The 23,147-nt window shown below is 36.8% G+C and overlaps 1 protein-coding gene across 3 annotated transcripts in view; it reads right to left on the bottom strand.

The window, feature by feature from the left end:
• Positions 1 to 440: 440 nt before the first annotated feature.
• megf10 (multiple EGF-like-domains 10) overlaps positions 441 to 23,147 on the bottom strand; it is a 73,534-nt gene continuing 50,827 nt past the window's right edge. The window contains exons 9-26 of one of the 3 annotated variants that reach the window (XM_022681300.2): positions 21,184 to 21,396; positions 18,050 to 18,224; positions 17,853 to 17,867; positions 17,385 to 17,505; positions 16,653 to 16,816; positions 15,766 to 15,868; positions 12,799 to 12,945; positions 12,121 to 12,255; positions 11,659 to 11,787; positions 10,574 to 10,702; positions 9,302 to 9,430; positions 8,988 to 9,116; positions 8,191 to 8,418; positions 7,745 to 7,863; positions 7,172 to 7,295; positions 6,678 to 6,722; positions 5,325 to 5,531; positions 441 to 4,512 (exon numbers count right to left, since the gene is read on the bottom strand). In XM_022681300.2, coding sequence (XP_022537021.2) covers positions 4,346 to 4,512; positions 5,325 to 5,531; positions 6,678 to 6,722; positions 7,172 to 7,295; positions 7,745 to 7,863; positions 8,191 to 8,418; positions 8,988 to 9,116; positions 9,302 to 9,430; positions 10,574 to 10,702; positions 11,659 to 11,787; positions 12,121 to 12,255; positions 12,799 to 12,945; positions 15,766 to 15,868; positions 16,653 to 16,816; positions 17,385 to 17,505; positions 17,853 to 17,867; positions 18,050 to 18,224; positions 21,184 to 21,396 — 2,479 coding nt within the window. In that variant the 3' untranslated portion in view covers positions 441 to 4,345. The remainder of the gene's footprint in view (positions 4,513 to 5,324; positions 5,532 to 6,677; positions 6,723 to 7,171; positions 7,296 to 7,744; positions 7,864 to 8,190; positions 8,419 to 8,987; positions 9,117 to 9,301; positions 9,431 to 10,573; positions 10,703 to 11,658; positions 11,788 to 12,120; positions 12,256 to 12,798; positions 12,946 to 15,765; positions 15,869 to 16,652; positions 16,817 to 17,384; positions 17,506 to 17,852; positions 17,868 to 18,049; positions 18,225 to 21,183; positions 21,397 to 23,147) is intronic. The other 2 variants (XM_022681303.2, XM_022681302.2) reach the window with 2 other exon arrangements.

Genomic DNA, 23,147 nt, shown 5'->3' with positions numbered 1-23,147 from the left:
ATGTATTACACACAGTAATTTATTTTAAGCTTTTATTTCTTTTATTGTTGATGATTATGGCTTACAGCCAATAACAACCCAAAAATCAGTGTCTCAGAAATTTAGAATAAGACTAATTGGTACTTTTGGCAGTGTGCGCAGTGTGCCAAGTCCTGCTGGAAAATAAAAATCTGCATCTTCATAAATGTTGTCAGCAGAAGGAAGCATGAAGTGCTTGGACTTAATATAACACAGTGGACCAACACCAGCAGATGTAATGACTCTCCAAACCATCACTGACCATCAGCAAATTTAGCATCTTGTTTGGAAATCAAGGGAGCAGAGTCTGGAGGAAGAGTGGAGACACACAGTCCAAACTGCTTGAGGTCTAGTGTGAAGTTTCCACATCAAGTGATGATACAGAATATGTTTATAATAAAAGAATTGCACTGAAATAATAGTTTACTCAAAACATTTTCGTAATTTTATTGTAAAGCAAAAAAAATTGAACATACAGAACATTTAAGCTACTGGAAAATAAAATACAATATAATGTGAGAAAAGTGGTAGTACGAGGCAAATCTCATTGTCAAGGGTGTTCTTTGGGGAAGAAAATGACAATTGTGCAATTTCATTTCATCGTTCTTACAAAAAAAAAAACAACAACAGTAGGGAAAATAAAGATGCTGTAGATATTTACAGAAACACTTATTATGTACCCTCCCAGTTCAGTCAACACAAATCTGCACTGGCCTTTTGGAACCGTGATTTCTTCAAGTGGTCAATACTGCTTGGAGATATGAGGAAAGAATGCATTAAAATGATCTACATGTACATGTACGCAAGTGTCATTTGTCATTTGACTTAAACAAACTGATAAGTTTCCTCTAAACAACATTTGTCGTGTTAAAGAGGTATTTACACATTTGTTATGCCATTAAAAATACAGTAACGTTAAAGTCAGGAGGTCCCATCAGGAAAGGAAGACACTCTGTAGAACAGGAGAAAGTGCTACATGCACTCCAGCACTATGGGAGAGAACGCTACCATGGGGAAGGAACTGTTCCCGTACCAAAACGTACAGTACCAGAAGCTAATCTACTGATACTACAGTAATTCCTGACTGGGACTCTTAAAATACGGAACTGTACAGTAATTCTGTGTAGCGTAAACTGTAAAATAATAATAATATTACAAACTGCAGACACAATGTTGAGTGTATTTTGCACTCAGTCCCCAAACATAATTTCCCCCATTTTTTTAAAGAAACGTACATTATATTCTATATACACAATTATACAAATGTAATATCTGGCTCAGAGGAGTAGTTTAAGACTGGAGGCTGTCCATTCTGTACCGTTCCATACAAACATATAAAAGTATTGATCTACATATCTGGAACTAAACAAAAAAACCAAGCGGGCTAATTTTGACCCTCAGCAACATTTCCAACATTTTCGTTTTAATTCCACTGCAAAAGTCCAGCTTAAGCATTATTACTCTTAATTACTGTATTTTAGATCTGTTTTTTTAAGAACCACTGTGGGTGGTTAAATTATGTTGGGTTATTTATATTACGTTGGGTTAAGATGACAGATTAAATAATGCTGAATTTTGTGCATTTAAAAATGGTCAATAAAATAAAGTTTAAAATAAGTTTACATAGAGCAAAGTGTGTAAATTATGTGTGTCTAACTATTATTATTTATCATTAGTGATGATGAGCACAAACCATGGGCTGCGTAGAACAGAACTGAAGGATGGTCGTTCTAAATAAATATATTTAACAAAAGAGCCAATATAGATAAAAAAAAACATTATTATGGCACTCTGACCTTTGGTTAAACTTAGTATAGATAAAACACTAAAAGACAACACAAATCTTAAAACAAATCCTAAAACAACAGTGATGCTGTAATGTTGTACAGACAATACAGATTCTCAACAAAGATAGTGGTAATATCAACTCACCTAAATGCAAAAAAAAAAGACAAAAATAAAAAAAATCAAAAAGCAACAAAGACATTCCAGCCTCCTGTCCAATATCTAATACTGAGTAAGTCTTAAACATTTCATCGTTACAAAAATAAATTGAGGTTTGCTCTGCATTTGCACTCTACAATATATAAAGACAGGTGATATGTCATCATCAATGAATGGAATGATTCTTTGAAGTTACTGATTAAACCTGCTACCAAATGTCACTCTAGGGGTGCAACGGTTTGTGTATTCGTACTGAAATGTCACAGTATGGACATCACAGTTGGGTGTATGCAGTTAATTGGAAATTACATGTCGCCAATGACAACAGATATTTTCTGGTTGGATGTACGTGGTGACATCAGGTGACTAAAAATCACGTCAGGACGATGTCTAACGCTAACATCAATTTGATGTGAAATGCCAACAACAGCTGATGTATATAGCTCTGGAACAAATTAAAGAGACCACGTCAGTTTCTGAATCAGTTTCTCTGATTTTGCTATTTATAGGTTGATGTTTGATTAAAATGAACATTGTTGTTTAATTTTATAAACTACAGACAACATTTCTCCCAAATTCCAAATAAAAAAATGTCATTTAGAGCATTTATTTGCAGAAAATGAGAAATGGCTGAAATAACAAAAAAGATGCAGAGCTTTCAGACCTCAAATAATGCAAATAAAACAAGTTCATATTCATAAAGTTTTAAGTTCAGAAATCAATATTTGGTGGAATAACCCTGGTTTTTAATCACCTGTTTCAGGCATCTTGGCATGTTCTCCTCCACCAGTCTTACACACTGCTTTTGCATAACTTTATGCCACTCCTGGTGCAAAAATTCAAGCAGTTCAGCTTGGTTTGACGGATTGTGATCATCCATCTTCCTCTTGATTATATTTCAGAGGTTTTCAATTTGTTAAAAAAAATATATCATCATTTTAAGTGGTCTCTTATTTTTTTCCAGAGCTGTAATTGATCCAATGTCTTTTACGCGTTATGTCAAATGCCAACATCTACTTAGCAATATATTTTTAACATACATATCTTAGTGTCAGGTAACCAAAATCCAACATTTTTGAAGGTCTCACACCAACATCATATTGCCGTATAAATGTCTCATTTCAATGTCATACTAACATACAATATAAACTTTTAGTTAGTTGTAAAGTATGGTAACCAAAAGCCATCTTCTTTAGATTGTGATTTTTTTTGTTTAATTTATGATGTCTGGTAACCACAATCAAATGTCTGTTAGACATCTCATGCCAATGTCATACTGACATATGAACATCTCACAAAATCATACAGATGTACAATATCGTTGTATGCCATGACATAGTGTTATGACAGTCAAGAGGTATAATAACCCAAACCTAAAGTCTGCTAAATGTCATAATGTTAACATCAACTGGACATGAAATTCTAGCATCATTAGATGTTGGTATATTGCTGGTTTTAAATCGAGGCTTCAGGTAATTCCAGTCCCAATCCTACTTTTTTTAAAACATCACGCTAACATCATATTGCTGTTTAATATCAACATTTAGTCATAAGATATATTAAGGTAAGATAATCAAAACGTCTACTTGATGTTATTAATCAAGTCATTGACAGGGTAAAACTGTTAAAATTGTGGTGTCAGGTAACAAAAGCTTGACGTGTTTTGATGTGTTTGAAGGATTGACATTAGGAATTAAAATGTAACATCTTTCTGACATCAAACTGATGTACAATGCCTGCTGGGCTATAAATGAAGGGTCTATGCAGTGGATGATGATTGATTGTTGTAATGTGGAACCAAATTTCACAAGTGCAAGTCCCACAGAGAAGCTGAAAAATGTAGCCATTAGCTTGAAGTAAACTTGAATCTGCACGGTATTGTGGGAATTGTAGTGGTTATACAAGTATTGCTCTGTTAACAGCTGTAAACAACTGAACTCTGGCCTTTTTTCATCTTAATCCAACTCATTAAATAAAGGTGGATCAGACATGGATGTTTGTAAACTATAACTTGCACGATTGTCCTAGTTTTATGCATTTAGTGGGTTCTGTAGCTTTTATTCAGTCTGCACCAAATCAAAGGTCCAAACTGTACCGTTACACCCCTCACCTCCATCCTTTAAATGACTCCATGTATTTCCAGTACGAATGTGGGAAAAAGGACAGCTAAGAGAACAGTATGAAAGATTCTCTTCATTTTAAAAGAAAAGAAAATGATTAAAAATACTTATTATGACAGTAAAAAAAGACCGCAATAAAACCATTAATATACTGACATGGAGATATGCAGATAACGTGTTTCAAGCCACCAGTGAGCATGAAAATCGAAGAAGGCAGGGCCGTGGCAGTGGGAATGGGGTGTTTTGTTCAAGTCTCTGAGAGCTCATTCACTTTCGAGCTCTTTGTGGGGGGATGGGGGGCTGTCTCGTGTGGGCAGCAGGTCGTAATGACAGGGGATGTGGCTGTTCTTTGGTAGGTCATACGGGTCCTGGCCAAATGGTCCATTGCAGTTGTTGTTGGCAGGTGTGTAGACAGAGCTAACAGTCGGCTCTGGAAAGCAGAGAAAAGAAAAGGAAACACAACAAGGTCATGTGGTGGAATTAGCAATTAACAAGCAGCTCTGCAGAAAGATTTAGTAGGCAGCAAAAACTTGTGTTCTGAATTAACTTTCTAATATACTTTATAATAAATGGCATTATTATTAGAATATCAAGTTTAAAAAGGTGTTCTATAGAAAAGGAGTTATTATAATCATTACAGAAATCAAGCTCTGTTTGGTGTGTATACAGTATACATATTGTAAATATATTTATCGGATATGCTATTTAACCTAAAGGCAGTTAAAGTAGGTTATTTTGGAGAGGAGGGTAGTATGGGTTTTTTGGAAAATAACAAAAAAGTTAAAAAATGATTTTCAATGCTTTCATGTTAAATACCAGTTTATCTCAATAAAAATAAATAAAATCTCCTCTAGAGAGGAGAAAACCCACTTGAAGTGAGTTAAAAAAAGAATAGATTTTTATTTGTTTATGAATGTCTGATCATTTTTATACTGTAATATGGACTTATGTCCTCAACACAGAACCACATTAAATGTACTGCAGACATCATTTTTTCACTTAACAGATGACTGTGCTGACCAGCTTCACCATTTGCCCAACCAGAGAGAACAAGACCAATTTTCCTCTCTCAGACTCTGGCTGCTAATGCGCCCTGAATCATGCTGGCAGCCCCTTAGTCCACTGGACCACTCAAAGCCCTCCAGTCTTGGAAACGTTTTAAACTGTTTTTTATAACTTATGCTAATGTGACAATGGAGTTTAAAAATAACTACATTCATGGCATTGTTTAAATCCACTTACCGACTTCATAAACGTTTTTGTTAGTGGGGCTGGAGTTGTGTATCTCTGTGTAAGGCGAGTCTCTCTGTGCTGGGGACTTCATCTCCACATATCCACACTCTGTGTTCTTGGGCACCAGGAGAGGAGGGTCTTTAATGGTGGCATAGGGATTCTCTGCGCTGTTCAGTGAGCAGGAACTTGCATGGTAGGGTATACCTTTCACCAAGTCTGAGGAAACAATGAATAAACTACAGCATCAGTATTTTTTTTTTTAGTTTTGTTAATAAAAGCAGTGTGATGAGAAATATATAAAATGATTCTAATATATCAACAAGTGCAACTGAAACAATTGTGATGCATATGTGCCTAGATCTGATCACTCATTGGCTAAATTGACTTTTTGTGAGCCAGTTTAAACAGAAGCTCCTAATGTTTTGATCACCAATTGTCTTCAAAATTAAAGAGCATTAAAATTTAACAAAGAATGATTTAACAAAAAATAAGTGTTTTATAGGTATTCACTATTGTCAAAGTGGCATCATAGTACGCTGTGCACATTGTGTCTTTTCAACAGTCTGGAATAGCACAGTAAGGGACATCTTCAGAGATGATACTTTTTTCATGTTAATTATGCATAAATAAAGCTCTGATCTTCATGGCTATGAGACCCTGCACTGAATATCATAAAGCACTGAATTTATCATTTACACTTTTACATTCTCCATATGAATATTACATCAACAACATTTTACAACCAGAACCATATACCTGCTTGGATTTTTGTATTTAAACATACCACAATAATATTCAACAGCTACATGCACAATACATGCTTTTTAATGTTCAATGGATGTAAATATTTTTCTAGATTTTTACTTTAATATTTTATTATTTATAATGTTCATTCTAGTTCTGTGTGCCTTGCTAACCCTTTGCTGCTGCAACATTGTGGGATTTTCCCAGTATGGGACAAATAAAGGATTATGTTCTATTTTATCTCTGGGTCTTTTCATGTGCACATTATAAAAGTAATTATTTATAGTAAAGTTAACAAATGTTAATGACACCTTTCAGAGTCACCACCCCTTGGCACCTGATTCATAGTTTTACTATTATTACTATTACATACAACAGGGATTGCTTATCTACCTGTCCAAGGTAAACCTAGGTCTTCCTTTTCTGGGGTGACCCTGATAAGGGCCAGTTTCATCATAATGTTTTTGATAGTCTTTGCGACTGGACTTAAGGATACTTTCAAAGTTCTTGAAAGTTTTAGGATTGACTGACCTTCATTTGTTAAAGTAGTTGCATCACCCATGCATTAGATGTTAAATGCATAATCCACTATCACAGGTAAATTGGTAATTTTCTTACCTCTGAGAGATTTTCCCATGTAGCGTCTGTCAACTCCATAAGCCCCTAATCATACAATATCACAGAGGAAAAGAGGAAAACAGAAAATCAGAATTCGCAGAAAGCACAAATTACTTCCTGCTAAAACAGTTGATGGGAAATTTGATCAATAAAATTATACAGACCCTTCAGCAATGTAAAATGAGGTGCTGATAAAAAAATTAGGGCCATACAGAATTTACTAAAGGACATGTTTTACATGTATAAAGCACCCAATGCTGGAAAGGGAAAGTACATAATTGTACAAAAAGCCTGGGTAGAAAATTTGTAATTTATATTTGATAATTTATGTTTTATTAAGAAGCACATCACAGCAGATAGCAGATGCTTGAAAAAAGCATAACTGGATAATATACATGCTTTCGTTTTATTCATGTATCTGTGCTCTGTATGAAGTGTCATGGTCACTGAATATTGGAGAAGCAATGAAGTCCATATTAAATGGCATGACTCACCTAACTCATTGAAACAGCTGCCCTGTTTCCAGTCAGCAGGCAGAGTGCCAGTGTGCTCCATCAGGGGAGGTCTCTTTCTCTGCTCCACATTCTTCAGGTTAACAAACAACTGGTTGTTCTTAGTCTATCACATGAGAAAATACAGTTAAAATCACTTAGAGGGGCAAACCAACCCACAATCCATATTTGATAGTGTAGTTTTACATCTACAGGTTCATTTGTTTAAGAAAATTCATGATTTTATATTATTTCTGTATTTCTTCTATCAATGTCTTCTGAACTACAACATCCAACATGCATCATCATGTATTACAGATCATCAGAAGGTCATGATATAGTAACTGCTTTTGCCACAGTACTGCATTAAATTCCTTTATTTTCAGTGTTCATATACATTTATACACCCTTTTATAGATTACTCATACGCAGATATGATTGCTTGTGTGCATAATTTACACATTTTTACTCAAAATGTAAACTGTTGCATTTCAAAAACAAGTGTTTTTGGTGTTATCATATATGTAACTGTAAGATCTACCTTAAATTGTTTAAAAGAAAGTGTCGAGTGCTTACCTTCCCATAGGGCAGATTATTAACATGAGGTGGGCTGGTAAACTGGGTTAGTGTGTGATAGCTGGGATTGTTGAAGTAGTTACTGTTGGGAGGAGCTTCATTTGTCTGTGGAAGTGCATCTAAAAAAAATAACAGAAACACATCAGACCTGCAGGTCACAGGACAAAGTAAGAAAGAGAATTTTACTACACATTGTCCTAATTATAACAATAATTATAGTTAGAGTCATGTAGTTAAACAAGCATCTCAGTGAAAGATTACTCTCTATGAAATTGCTTGGTATTTTAAAACTGATCAGAAACTGCTCAACCAGACAAACAGAGAATATGGACAGTAAGTCAATCCATTAGTTCCTGTGGGCAATAAAAGTGGCATGTTTGAAATTTCAAACACTTCACTTAAACATACTGACTTCTGGAGCCATATTTTTTAATCTTAGTACTGACCTGCCATGGTGTAGTCCGTGTTGACCCGCATGGCTGGGGTGTAGGTCACTGCTGGCATTGTGGGCTCTTTCCCTTTCTGCTTTTTTCTGTAAATGATAAAGAGGAGCAGGAGGAAAAGCACCAGCAGCACCAGAACAATGATGCCCGCAATGGCTCCGATCTGATAGGAATCGACTGGAACTGCTGCACTGGTCAGACTGTTGAGGTTTCCCACGATGATAACACCAGCTAAATATGGGGAAAAGAAGAGAGCAGTACATTAAATACATTAAAAGAAAAAAAAAAGAGAAACATATGTTTTATCTGTATATGCATGTTTTGGTTCTGTGTGTGCCTTTTTTATAGTAGCTATGAGAGATAATGTAGTTAGCATGGTATCCGTTTAACACTTTAAGAACAAATATGCTTCTGCATTCAGATCATAGCTGTCAGATAGTACATTAACCTACCTCTGTAACGTAGTTAAACTCAGAGACATTAGATTTGTCATAGCATCTGTTTATTTTTACATTACCACCTTTCAACAAAAAGAGCCAATCTGCTTTCTAGAGGATGGTCAGCATGTTTAAGGGGAAGGTGAGCTTAGATATGGACATCTGTGCAAGCGCAGTAGCCATACCAAGCCGGGCAAAATGCTATAAACTCTTTCAGAGATTTTTATGAGCTTTTATCAGTATTTATGTATTTCCATTCAAAGAGATGGCAGCCTGGTCTCATATGACCAGAGGTAACTGCCGACCAGTGTTGCAAGGATGGCAGTAAAGGAAAAAAACTCTATAAGGCCTATAAGGTCTTACCTTGGTCACACCGTGCACCCTTCCAGCCTGGGTTGCAGTAGCAGATCCCAGTCATGTGATCACAGGTGGAGTTATTGAGGCAATCACACATCTGCCGGCAGCCAAAGCCGTAAGTGCCAGGAGGACATTCTGAGAGCACAAACAGAGCAACAGCTTAGCTTAGCATCATTAGAGCACAGTGGCACACAATGGGCTACAAAATCAACATCATTTAGGTTAAAAAAAAAACAAAAAACATAATTTTAGCCCAAAACACTCTGGCTTTACACACTCTGATCACATGGATCACATGATTCCAGGCCCTGCTCACTCACTTTGTTCACAGTGTCGTCCCATGAAGCCTCTGCGGCAGGTACACTGCCCAGAGATGTGGTCACAGTCTGCACCATTCTGACACTGACAGGTCTGGGAACAGTCTTTACCATAGAAACCTAACGGACAGCCTGCAATGCGTACACATCCACTGATCATACGTATTGAAGAAGATACAGTTAGGTACTAACTGTTGGCATTGCACACAGGACATGTGACATATGTCATTAGAAAATTCCATTCCCATATTATTTATGCACACACATTTACACATAAACACACACAATTAAACCAAACAACTATCACAATAAACATCACACGACAAGTATATGTGTAGCAACTCAAAGTAATAACTGCTTATGATACAGTAACTGTGAAATTATGTAGTTATGATTTAATAATGCTAAAATAATAAAATATAAGTAATAAGATATTAGCTTAGGGATGCCTATTTTCAGTTTGCTCTACCCTTCTACATTTGCATGCATGTGCACATTCATTGCTGTCATGCAAAACCATACCCTGCAGTCCAGTGCTGCCTTTTCTTGTGAAAAGGAAGTATACTTATTAAGTATGTTCAAATTAGGTAATTAATAATAAAAGTGCATTTTCAATTTTAAACACTTTATGAAGATACACATTTAATATAATTTCTCTGTTTAATTAAACGTATTTTTATGCAATATCCTTTCAATTATACATTGTGTTGAGAGAAAATATATGTAGTTACATTAAATATTGCTGAAAGTGTACTTGTATACATGTGCAACAATTAGCAAAGTAGTACCTTTACAATATACTTCAAGTGTATAAAAAAGGTGTTTAAAAACAGATACTTAAAATCTGCTTAAGTTTGCAGAAAAAAAGCACTTAAAAGTACAATTTGATGCTTTCATATTGTGTTTAAATAGAGTTTAATTACAACTGAAATATACTTAAATTGCCATTAGTTATTCCAAAATAGTACATTTAGTATGTTTTTAACTACAGATTTTAATTTTAAATAGTATGTACTTTTCCATGTTAAGTATACTTTTAAAAAATACTTGATACACTTTTCTTTCACTTTTCTTTAAGGGTTCTTTTGTTTCAGTGAGAAGATACAAAAAGTAGAGTATTCAGGATTTTTTTTTTTATTTCTTTGTATAGCATATTTAATCTTAATCCTAACAAATCTTTCACAGTTATTACAGTCTAAGCAGTTATTACAGAATAAGTTGCTACACCATGCATTAAGGCATGGTCAAAAAGCTGTGAAAATAAGAGATACTCACGTTGAGTGCAGTAAAGACCCGTCCACCCCGGGGTACATTTGCACTCGCCATCATACGCACTGCAGAACGCTCCGTTATGACAGTTACACGTGTGGATGCAGTTCGGACCCCAGTAACTAGGAGGACAGGCTACAACACCAAACACACACACACACACATACATACAGTTTCACAAGTGACTTGACTCCTGGCTTTTTTAAACACTTTTTAACATGGATAGAGGTTTCAAGATACAGCCAACAGGGGGCACCAGAGGCATTCTTTGGTAATCATATCTTTTGGGGCCACTCTCAACTCCAAAGAGAGTTTGGTCATTGTATATAACTAAGTGTACACTTAGTTAACTCTGCTGACACACACAGTTCTTTAGATTGCATCATCTAAAAAAATCTTGGCTAAACACTTTTAATCCTGTATATGGACAAAGTAATTTAACATGTGATCATTCACATTTCTTCTGAAATCAAGCGAACATTTAATTAAGCAACTCTACTGTCCAGGGAAGGCTTTCTACAACATTTTGAAACATTGCTATGGGGATTTGATTGCTTTCAGTGATAAGAGTGAGCCACTGAGGTAAGGATGTTGTTTTTTATCACCACACCACCTTGTCGTCAACTACAAACTCATCCCAAATGGATTGGTGGTGCAACATCCGTCCAGAGAACACAGTTCCATTGCTCAACGCTGGGGGGATTTATACCCCCTGCATGGGGCCAATTGGTTTGTGTTTTATATATTGTTTTTTTTCTGCTCTCTTCTTAAAAGACAATAACTCTTCCTAAATAATGGCAGGAAATACAGTATAAATGACCTTCATTAACACCACAGGGGTCAAAAATGAGTGCTAAATCAATAAGGAGTATCTTAACGGATGTTGCACAACTGGTGCTGTTCGTAAATTCTGTTGAGAATGTTATGTCAGTGTACATGAACATTTTGTTTTATCGCTCTGGACTTCCATCACTGCTCCCAGACCCCCAGGCCCTCTGACCCCATTTTGGGAAGCATTGATGGGGATAAATGTGTTGTTTTTTTTTAAGAGTGAAGAGGGAAGAGTGTACGAGAGTGCTCAGCCTACTCACGCTGCGAGCAGTCGCTGCCAATCCAGCCAGGATAACATTGGCAGGAGCCGTCGATAGGATTGCATGTGCCGTTGTTGGTGCAGGTACACGTCCAGGCACAATTCTTTCCAAATTTGCCACTGGGACAGACTATAAAATAAAAAATATATATAATTTTTTTTTATTTTTTTCTTTATTATTTTATTATTAACCAAAACCACTTGAATCACCAGATTAGTATTTCTAATCATTATTTAGAGTTTGGATGAAGAGTTTCTATGCTAAAACATGTATGATCAAACTCATGTGTTCATTAGCACTGCTAGACTCCAGATGATTGGAGCATGGCATCTGTTTCTAGATAATTCTCAAAAAAAAAAAAAAAAACGATTGATCCTAGTCCAATTGGCTGGTAATATTACACAAAGTGTGATGGATGGAAAGTTCCCAACTTTCACAAGTTCATTCAGGAGTCATTCTCACCTTCATTGCAAAGAGCTCCTTTAAAGCCAGGCAGGCAGTCGCACTGGCCAGTAACATGGTGGCAGGGGCCATTGCTGTGGACACACTGTGGACATGATTGGCTGCAGCGATGACCAAAGAATCCCGGTGAGCAGACTGTAAGAGTATTTGGAGAATATGGGGACAACAGTTAGGTACAATTAATAACTAAGGTTGATGGCTTGGTGGTTGCAATGGTATCTTAGGTGGTTTACTGTGGTTCTCTAAATGGATGATTGCAATGATGTCTTAGGTTGTTGTTAAATTGTTGCAGTGGTTTTATTAGTGTATTTGTATCATTGTGACAAAAAACGTTACCAAAACTCTTGCATACCACTTATTCTTATACGAAAACAAATATGTGAAAATCTGCTGTTAGGCAGACTCCATGTATTCAATTCCCAACATTCTGGTTTTGTTGGAACAGTGTCAATATCTCAAAATGTTAGGGAACAATTACGTAGTGAATATCCAGCTGAAAGAAAATAATATTTAAACTCTATAATGAGAAAGTATTATTCTATCTGTCTGGTAATTCTTTTTTAAGTGAATATCTGCTGATTCTGTTGTGATTCAGATTGTCATGAATAAATCATAATTTGCTACATCAGCACACATTAGTACATACAATTAGACAATAAATACACGAACAATACTCACTACGTTGGCATGTGGTGCCTCTAAATCCAGGAGCACATTCGCAGGTCCCCTCATCAGGCGAGCAGGACGCTCCGTTTTTACAGTTACAAGGCAAAGAGCAGTTCGGCCCCCAGCGGCCCTCAGCACACACACTGTCACAGTGGATCCCTGTGACGGACAAAAACAAAAAAAGATACATAAGATAACAGTACAGTAAGCTCTCTCATCTCCATTGACTACAGCCCATCTAGTAGATCTATACCACATATATCAAAGGACACTGGCCAGTTTATGACAACATACAAGCGACTCTCCAAACAAGTGAGGACATAAAGATAAGACTGCTCAAGAATGAGCTGGTGGAATTTGATGGTGTCTTTGATGTCTTTGATGGTATCTCCTAAAGCGCTTTTATCCATGTTGAAGGCTCTCAAAATGAGGGGAGCTGTTTTAACTCAAGGTTATCCATCTTCTCTTCTTGTAGTTTAGCAGCCAATAAATACATTATGTTTATTGCTTTGGTTTTCCACTGGAAATATGATGCTAATTTAGCCAAAATGCATATTATGAATGTGCATCACACAGGTATATCACTCTAATTATTTTTTTCTTATAGACACTATTTTGGTTATACAGCTCTTTGTTAAGTAGCCACATTAGCATTAGCATTTTGAACAAAAGTATTGGGACACCTGTTCATTTATTGTTACGTCTTAAATCAAGGGTATTGAAAACTGATTTAGTTGTAAGTATTACTGTGAGGATTTGATTGCAGTCAGTAGCATGAGTAATAGTGAGGATGAGTCTTAGCGAAGTCAGGATGTTGAATGATAACTACCCCACCTCCTTTATCCCCAAATGGTAACTCATCCCAAAAGTATCAGATAAATCTGCACTATTGGACAGAACACAGATCCACTGCTCTACAGGATCTACACTTCTACAGGAAAAGGTAGAAGAAAAAGGTGCAACTTAACGTTTAAGCTGATTGCATCCATATAAGCAGACATTTTGTGTACATTTAATATAAGGGTTAAACTGTGTAGATTTGAATGGAGTCTGACATCATGCCTCAGAGTGTGAAGTGAAGCAGACTGGAAGAGAAAGACAATGTTCAGCCCGTGGGTTGCAGAGGCTCCCTACTGGTAAAGCTTCAGCTTCATGACCTAGCCTAATAAATCAGCTGATTAGATTGATTCATTTCTTGATTGCTTGATTATTCATTTTCTGGTGGGGTCCAGGCCTGGGAGTTGGCTTGAGAGGCTAAATCTGAAGCCAGAAGTAGCACACGCCAGCCAGCAGTACACACTGGTCTGACAGATGATTAAAACAAAGGGAAAAGGTTTACTGTATACTCTGTTGGGTTCCCAGTAAATCTTTTAAATATGTTATGGCAGGAAAACTGTTCTTTCACAGAATCTGATGTAATAAAATCTAGCAGTCTCTGGGCAGACAAGAGGGAGTATAAGGTCATAAATAAACGTAAAGGAGAGAATTTTATAGAAATCACCACATAGGAAAGGAGGAGATGATTATGTGGAAATTAAATCCTGCTGGGGGGAACTTCAAGTATCCCTCAAGTATAGTTTATTGCAGCACAGACAGTGAGTAGCAGTTTGGCTCAATCAGAGCTTATTTAAAACACGGGGACACTTCTCAGCACTGACAGCCATGCAGATCTGAACGAGCTGGGATATACAGCAAAGCAACTCAACTCAACACAAATTATCATATCTCTCTCTGCATTGTGTGTCCATGTCTCGGCCGTCCCTCCTCAGGCTGTGTGGCGATAAGCAGCATTGTGATGGAGCGCAATGCCAGGACGCGGGACAAAGGCCTCTTTGAGGGCCAGTGTGCGTTGCTAGGCAATGGAGGAATGCTGGCGATAAACTCAGGCTAAGTAGCGCTGAAGAAACGCCTGGGTATTTATAGGGGCGGCACGTCGAGGCTAAATCATCAGTATTCTCCCCTCATAGTGAACATCCCAGAGAGGAGAGGAGAACAGGGGTGATGAGAGAAGAGGAGAAGATGAGGTAAAGAGGGGAAGACCAGAAAACAGGCTCAAACTTTCCCGTTCTGAAAAACATTGAAAACTCAATGTAATTATACTTTGTTGCTTCACATTAAAGTCATGGTGCCAGAGAAAAAAAGAGAAATCTAATCCCAATCTCAATTAACATCTCAATTTTCTTACAGATATATTTTGCTAATTAGCAAATAATGGAAGTCCATTCCACAGCAGTTAACACTGTATAAACTAACTACACCACACACTTGTCTCAAACTACAACGAGCTATGAGCCATGAAAGTTTTAACAGACTTGTTTATGTAGTCTCTGACACAGTATGGCACACAGCAATCAATAAAAAAATGAACAAAAGTCAAATGCACTGCTACAAACAGTGTTGAGCATTGCTGATTGTGTTTTAATCAAAAGCTGAGGCTACAGCCCATTCCTTAATACACCAATAATTCACCAATTACACTCTCACCAGTTTATATTTCATCAGGATTAAAATGTTCGACTCCAACTAAAAAGTTCTAATTATTGCATGTTACTTTAACAAGGAAATCAATAAAACGAGAGAAAAACTAAACAGTAGTGACCCAGCGTTCACTCCACTTCAGTTTAAAATTGAGTTAAAGTTAAAATAGTGATTAAAAACGCTAAACTCAATATCAACATTAATTAATTCAGCATTTATTTACATTACTATCAGTGAGGACTGTCAGCAGAGTGTGTTAGTGAGTAATTTCACGGAAGGAAGAGCACAATGTGTGACTGAGTGGGAAACCTGACACCTTTTTTCTCCTTCAGAATGAAGCTCAGTTAGCATTAATAGCTAGGTAGTTAGCTAGCCATGCTAGCTTCAGTAAAACACTTTTTTAACATGATTTGTAGCTTATGTCTTTGAAGCAAATGCTGTACTTCCTTGGATAGAAGATAGCTAGTCGTTTTTCAGAATAAGAGCACAGTGACCACTCACCTGTCCAGCCTGCCAGGCAGCGGCAGTATCCAGTAGCAGGGTGACACCCATCAGCATGACTGCAGTCACAGCGCTCCCGACAGTCCATGCCATACGTTCCATCCTGAAGGCATCACATCATTACACAAAACAATCACTACAAACTTATTTATCACTTATATCAGTGCACAGAACTATATATGGAAACAATGTTCTCTTTCTTTTCAATGCTTATAAAAAACGTACAGAGGAATGCCTGTATTAACAAATGTAAAATATTCTACAAATGCAGTTGGTTTAAACTTGTGACTTCAGGATTTTGAGGGAACTGCCCTGATCCACAGCTAACTTTTTAGATTTTTTGTTGGGTGATTAAGAAAGAAATCCAAGATAATTCCAAGTGTTTTGCTCAGAGCATGTGATCTCTTTTGGCTAATCTCAAGACTTTCAGAACTGATGGTACACAATGCTGAACACACCATTTCAGGCAAAAGAAAACAGGCCATGCAGGTTGTTTTCACACATTTTAATGTGTACTATTGACAAATTTGATGTCAAATAAAAAAAAAGTGACTTACAATTAATAGATCACAATAGATCACTGGATCACTGAATGGATCACTTACATTTTTAATAAACATTACACACTTAAACACTCCTGTATATTTATACCATACAGTACCAGTCTAAAATATATATCATAGTTTGGATGACTATCATGTTAATCTACAATATAGAAAATGTTTAAACCACAGTCCAAACTTTTAACCTGTACCATATTTATTACATCAAATAAATGACTTAGTAATAGACAGCTAATGTTAGCTGATCAAATACTTATGTGATTTTATTAATGTCTCTCTACCAATTGTACCCCAGTTCTCTGGAAGAATTTTCACAACGCTCACCTGACAGTGGAGGTCACATCTCTCTCCTCTCCAGCCTGGAGCGCAGGTGCAGCGGCCATCCAGAGCGTTGCATGCTCCACCGTTCCCACACATGCAGGTGAGGTTACAGCCCAGTCCCCATGTACCGCTGGGGCAGTTTATAGAGCAGTGCACTCCATGCCAGCCTAAAGGGGTCAGAAGTACACAATGAAAAGCCTGGACATCCACAATATAATGGTAATGTATAGGAACTGGACGTGAGTGAAAAAGCAGCGCGTTCTTTCTAATATTCAGCTGTAATACTTTCATGATAGAATTCTTTAGAGGAAGAATCAGCTCTCACACGGTTGAATTACAAGTAAACACAGGTTTTACACTTTACTTTTTAGATCAGATATATCAAGAAAATCAGCCCAGCATGAAAAAATGAGTTCAGATGAATGTCCTTCCTTCTAAGATCCTTTGATCCCTATAAATCACTTCCATTGCATAATCCAGTCCATGTGGATACTGTACTGCCTGCCAAAAAAACATCAAAAAACTAGCATCAAACCAATCTATCATAAAATAAGATGTTTTAGTTGAACTGAATGTACTAGAACACATATTTTTGTTTCAGTCACATCATAAAACTGAAATTTGTTCTGGAGCATGTTGTCCAGAACACTCACACTGAAACAATTTAAAATGAGTTTTGATTCATGGAGCAAGATAAAATCATAAACATAGCTAAATGAAATCAGATTGAATTACCTGCTTTGCACGTACAAGACCCATCTACAGAAGAACACAGGGCTCCATTCTTACAGGTGCATGCAGAGGAGCAGTTTACTCCATATGTGCCAGCAGGACAGGGGATGGAGCAATTGGTACCCTAAAGTCACAAGCAATTAACACATTTAATTAACAACAGTTTCAGTTAACATACTCTTAGCAATCTAAAGTCTAAAGATACTGAAAACAAAAGAAATTGCACACACAAGAAAGGTAAAAAATTATAAGGAGACCAGATTGATTTAGTGAGAATTTTATAGTCAAGAAATCAGTCAGAAGTCAGTTCAGGGGAACTGTGGAGGTCATGATGAGATACAAAAGTCCAAAAAAACTTCTTATGCCGGTAAAACAAGTGTAATCAAGAGGGTGGTGCACCATTTCTGCACTGTGTACCACTACATGCACAATTATAATCTTCATAAAAGATTCATAAGAAGCAAACCTTACTTCAAAATAAGCTCTCTTGGCCACAGCAAATGTAAGTTTGGAAAAAAAAGAACAAAAATAAACATAAATGCATGAGAAGACATCTTTGCTCTTCTTGCTATCTGTGAAGCATGGCAATTGATTTATTATGCTTTGAGGTTTGAGTGTTGCTACCAGTGGAATTGGCAATATTGCATGGTGCTTCCAGTTGTGTTTACCTTGAAGCCTGGTGCACAGATACACTCTCCTGTCACACTGTGGCAGTCTGCACCGTTCTGGCACTGGCACACTTGCTGGCATTCTTCACCGAAGAATCCAGGAGCACACGTCTCGTTACAGTAAACACCTGACCAACCAGGCTGACACGAGCACTCGCCCGACACAGGGTGACAACTGAGATAAAGAGATAAAGAGAGAGAGAGAGAGAAAGAGAGAGAGAGAGATTAAGATAAAATACAAAAATACAAGTTATCCAAAAGCAGTGTGTAAGACTGGTGGAGGAGAACATGCCAAGATGCATGAAAACTGTGATTAAAAAAACAGGGTTATTCCACCAAATATTGATTTCTGACCTCTTAAAACTTTATGAATATGAACTTGTTTTATTTGCATTTTTTGAGGGTTGAAAGCTCTTCATCTTTTTTGTTATTTCAGCCATTTCTGCAAGTAAATGCTCTAAATGACAATATTTTTATTTGGAACTTGGGAGAAATGTTGTCCGTAGTTTATAGAATAAAACAACAATGTTCATTTTACTCAAACATAAACCTATAAATAGTAAAATCAGAGAAACTGATTCAGAAACTGAAGTGGGCTTCTCATTTCTTCCAGAGCTGTATATTGTCTTATCATTGTTTTAAAAGCAGAATTTGGCCTAAAATATATTTGATAAAATTATGTAAAGATTAAAAAGTACACAAAGGGCAAATATCATAAAATACACTAACCACACTGCTCTCCTTGCTGACTCAGATGTGCAAATGTGCACACAGCTTTTCTGGTACCTGTATTTACTAGAAAGTCTTCCATAAAAAGTCCAACAAAAGTAGGACAAAGGTTTTTTTCATACCCCTGTGTCCCAATACTTTTGTCTGTATAGTGTAGTTCTCCTCCAAAAAACGTATGTATTTTTTTCAGATCTGCCAGCATTTTACCAGTCTCAACACATGTAAGGCCTCTGGTAATTTCTAATGTAATAGACTTAACATTTAAATCTAAATATGACTCTTTTTAGACAGATGATTAGACTGCATAATATGTTTCTACAGCAGCCTCTTTTATTTTGACAGGCCAGTTTTGTTGTCCTGCCGCTGTTGTTCAGTTTTTGCCGTTAGGGCTGACCGTGGCCAGTACCTGTTGGTGAGGCAGCTGGCTGCACCTGAAACAGCAGCTCTATTGAGACAGAGCAGGGCAGCTGTCTGCACACACAGCACATGCAGCCAGTCAGCTGTGCCAGCCTGTCTGATCCACAGGCCAGAAACACAATGGGAAACTGTGTGTGTGGCTCTAAACACATAAACACATACGCTCACCCCCCCACCCACTGTCACCATACACCAAACGCACCCCCCCCCCCCCCCCCCAACTAACACACACTTACCCTTATTACTTACACACCATTCCAAACCTCTACTCTATACTTTCTCACTTTCACCCTCTCTCACACTCTCATTTACTCACATACAAAACACACACACACTCACAAATTTGCAGATACAGGACCGGTCAATCCTTTTTTATATGTATATATTGTTCCAAAGTCAAGGAAATGTTAAGGAAAAAAAAATTCAATGGAAGTTAATGTAAAAAAAAAATGGTCTTGGAACATGATGACAGTTTGCTGAAAATGTAAAGGAAAACCTGTCAGATTTCAATTATGTCAAAACGTAAAAATAAAATAATAAAAATTAAGATACCACAAAGAATTTGGCTAATTTAATTTTTTAAGTTTGTTAGAAGGCTGATTAAAAGCTTAGACATAAATCACTATGCATTGCTCATCTACTTTTTTATATTTGCAAATGCCTAAGCTAAAGTTCAAGCACCTTTAGTCAAATAACTTGCTTTTAATTGTTTAAATAACAAATGAACCTCAACAGAACAGTAACATCCTCTACAGAGAATGCACATCTGTGGATTATCTGAAGCATAATTCCAGCTTGTTAAATTTAGCAAAAAAAGATCCCATTAAATATAGTGTGTGCAAAGACACATTAAATATACAGTATTAATGTATACATTTGTACATTATATTTTAGTTCAGAAAATAAATATTACAAAATGTAGAAAACATACAGAATACATATAGGTTTGTTTCCTGTAGACAATTTTGAGCATTTTTTATTCTAGACTGCCTTAATACATAATCATATAGTGATTAAGCTGTAATATTACTAAATTCTAAATAACACTATTCATAGAAATGACCTGGTAGACAACATGGTGGTAAAATGGTATTAAACTACCCAAGATCCTGAGGAGAGAAAGTCTATGTCGTACCTTTTTTATTTTTATGGCCATAACATTGACCTGAACAGTGAATCTACTGTCAACTATTGTCCTTCATTACAACACATCTTACTAACATTGAGATCAAGGAAGCTGTCTAATTCAGACAGCTAGATGGTTGTTGCACAGAACAGAGAGGCTATTAACACCCTGCAAGGCCCATATCATCTGAAGATATACAGCTCTGGAAAAAATTAAGAGACCACTTTAGTTTCTAAATCTGTTTCTCTGATTTTGCTATTTATAGGTATATGTTTGAGGAAAACAAAAATTGTTGTTTTATTCTATAAACTACGGACAACATTTCTTCCAAATTCCAAATAAAAATGTTGTCATTTAGAGCATTTATTTGCAGAATATAAGAAATGGGTGAAATAACAAAAAAGATGCAGAGCTTTCAGACCTCAAATAATGCAAAGAAAACAAGTTCATATTCATAGTTTTAAGTTTTAAGAGTTCAGAAATCAATATTTGATGGAATAATCCTGGTTTGAATCCCATTTTCATGCATCTTGGCATGTTCTCCTCCACCAGTCTTACACACTGCTTTTGGATAACTTTATGCCACTCCTGGTGCAAAAATACAAGCAGTTCAGCTTGGTTTGATGGCTTGTGATCACCCATCTTTCTTTTGATTATTTTTCAGAAGTTTTTAATTTGGTAAAATCAAGGAACCTCATCATTATTAAGTCTTTTTTTCCAGAGCTGTACATTATATAGTCTATTATAAGAGTGATAAATGTCTCATTTGTGTATATTAAGAATAGAAGCAGAGATAAGACATGCCTCGTTTGAACCATCCACAGATGGACTGGTAACAGAATGTTCTGTGCACCTTCTTTACCTGCGGGTGTTTGGGCCGTGGCAGGGACACTTCTTGTCACACTTGATGCCGTATACGGCCTGTGGGCAGATGCGCGTCTCACAGCTCTCGCCCGTGTAGCCCGGTTCACACAGACACGCCCCGCTGATGTGGTAGCACTTGGCTCCATTTTCACAGCGGCAGGTTTGGCTGCAGCTCACGCCGTACTTGCCAACCGGGCACTCGTCCTGACACCTGCAGAGAAAGACACACACGCACAAATACACACACCACTTACTGTCAGTTTAAGGAGAGCTGATTGGGGGGAATGGGCTGGTGCTGCTGTAGAGCTGATGTTAACCTCATGCTGCACTTTTTTCAAAGCAAAGCAATATTAGACTTTGTACAAAATCAATATACTGCAGTATTTTACAGCACTGGGCCAATAATACGTTTCTATATAATCACAAATGTACCTCAAAGTACTGTACTTTAAACTAGGGATGCAGCAAATATTCAGCAACCAAAATTAATCAGCTGAATAACAAAAGTTTATTTATTTTTTTTTTTTAGAGTTGTCGGACAATTTGCTGTGATTAATCATTTTTTTTCCTGACAATTAAACCTATGTTCACTGGAACATTGAAATGTAAGATCAACACAATGGGATTGCATTCATATTTAAATATGTCTGTTTAATTGTATATTTTTATACATATTGTTATTTTGAAAAGTGTGTGTGTGTGCGTGTGTGAGAGAGAGAAAGAGAGTAAGAGAGTGAGTTTGTGAAAGAGTGAACTGATGTGTAAGATAGTAAGTTATGTTATTGATAGTTCGTTATGAAATTTAATCCATATTTTGCATAGATAAAATGCAATCTACCTTCTGAACTCAACGCATTTCAATCAACATCATATGTCTCTTCATTCTCTTTCTTTTCTCACCGTCTATATCTCTCTGTAATATTCTCCCCTACACACACTCTCATTCCTTTCCTCTTTTTCAGTCTTTCACATTCTCTAACCTCATTCTATCCCTTTTGCTTTTCCCTCATTCCTCCAGTCTCCAGTGTGTGTGTGCGTGTGTGTGTTTGTGTGAGAGAGAGAAAGAGAGCAACTAAATGAGTGTGTGACAGAGAGGAATGAGGTGTGAGATAGTAAGAGTTAGTTATGAGATTTAATCCATATTTCAGCATAAATAAAATGTAATCAACCTTCTGAACTCAGTAGTAATGTGCTTACATTTATCCTGTTTTCATTTCAATCAACACATAAAAAGAAACCAATTCACTAAACAAAGACAAACAAGCTGCACGGTACATGTCCAAATGTTTGTAAATGCATTTGAATGAGCTTGCCTAGTTCCTATAGAGATAAACTGAAACAGATACACATAAACCTAATGACACAAGGCCTAATGCCAGTATTGAGCTGTGGAGAAGTGTAACTGTGTTATTTGGAATGATGGCGCTCCATTCATTGCTTTTGGTATGAGTCTGGGAAGGGTAATCCTGAATGTTCTCAGTAAAGTTCTTGTTGAATGCATTTAAATCCTCACAGCTATGTTCCAGTTACTCCATGTGCTTCAAAAAAGCAGGATAAATGTTTTCTCGTTTTTAATACCCTTGTTTTCAGAAGAAACAGTAAATGAGCATGTGTCCCAATACTTTTGTTCATATATTTTATCATCAACAGGAAATGCACCATTAAGAAATATGCATTTTTAACCCACTGCCAATCACATGATCTCACCAGCGCCAGTTTGAGGGCTGGAGCTCATCACTGCTCACTTGTTGAGAGCTCTATGCTCCAGATGAGCATTCCCTCTGGAGGTAATGCAGCTTTACTGTGATAGAGAAAACTAGTTCGGCGAGGCTAGTGATAGAGGACACACTAGTTTTGATGAATGAGTGTGTCAGGGCTGAAAAATGCAGGCCGTGTCATTTGGATATGGCTATCTTCTCCATTAGCCGTGCAGATGGGATCCGGCTAAGCTGTTCCCAAAGC

Source organism: Astyanax mexicanus, chromosome 20 (assembly GCF_023375975.1).
Source record: "Astyanax mexicanus isolate ESR-SI-001 chromosome 20, AstMex3_surface, whole genome shotgun sequence".
Lineage (NCBI taxonomy): Eukaryota > Metazoa > Chordata > Actinopteri > Characiformes > Acestrorhamphidae > Astyanax > Astyanax mexicanus.
The sequence above is the reverse complement of the archived record's forward strand: the minus strand, read 5'-3'. Positions and strand labels throughout refer to the sequence as shown.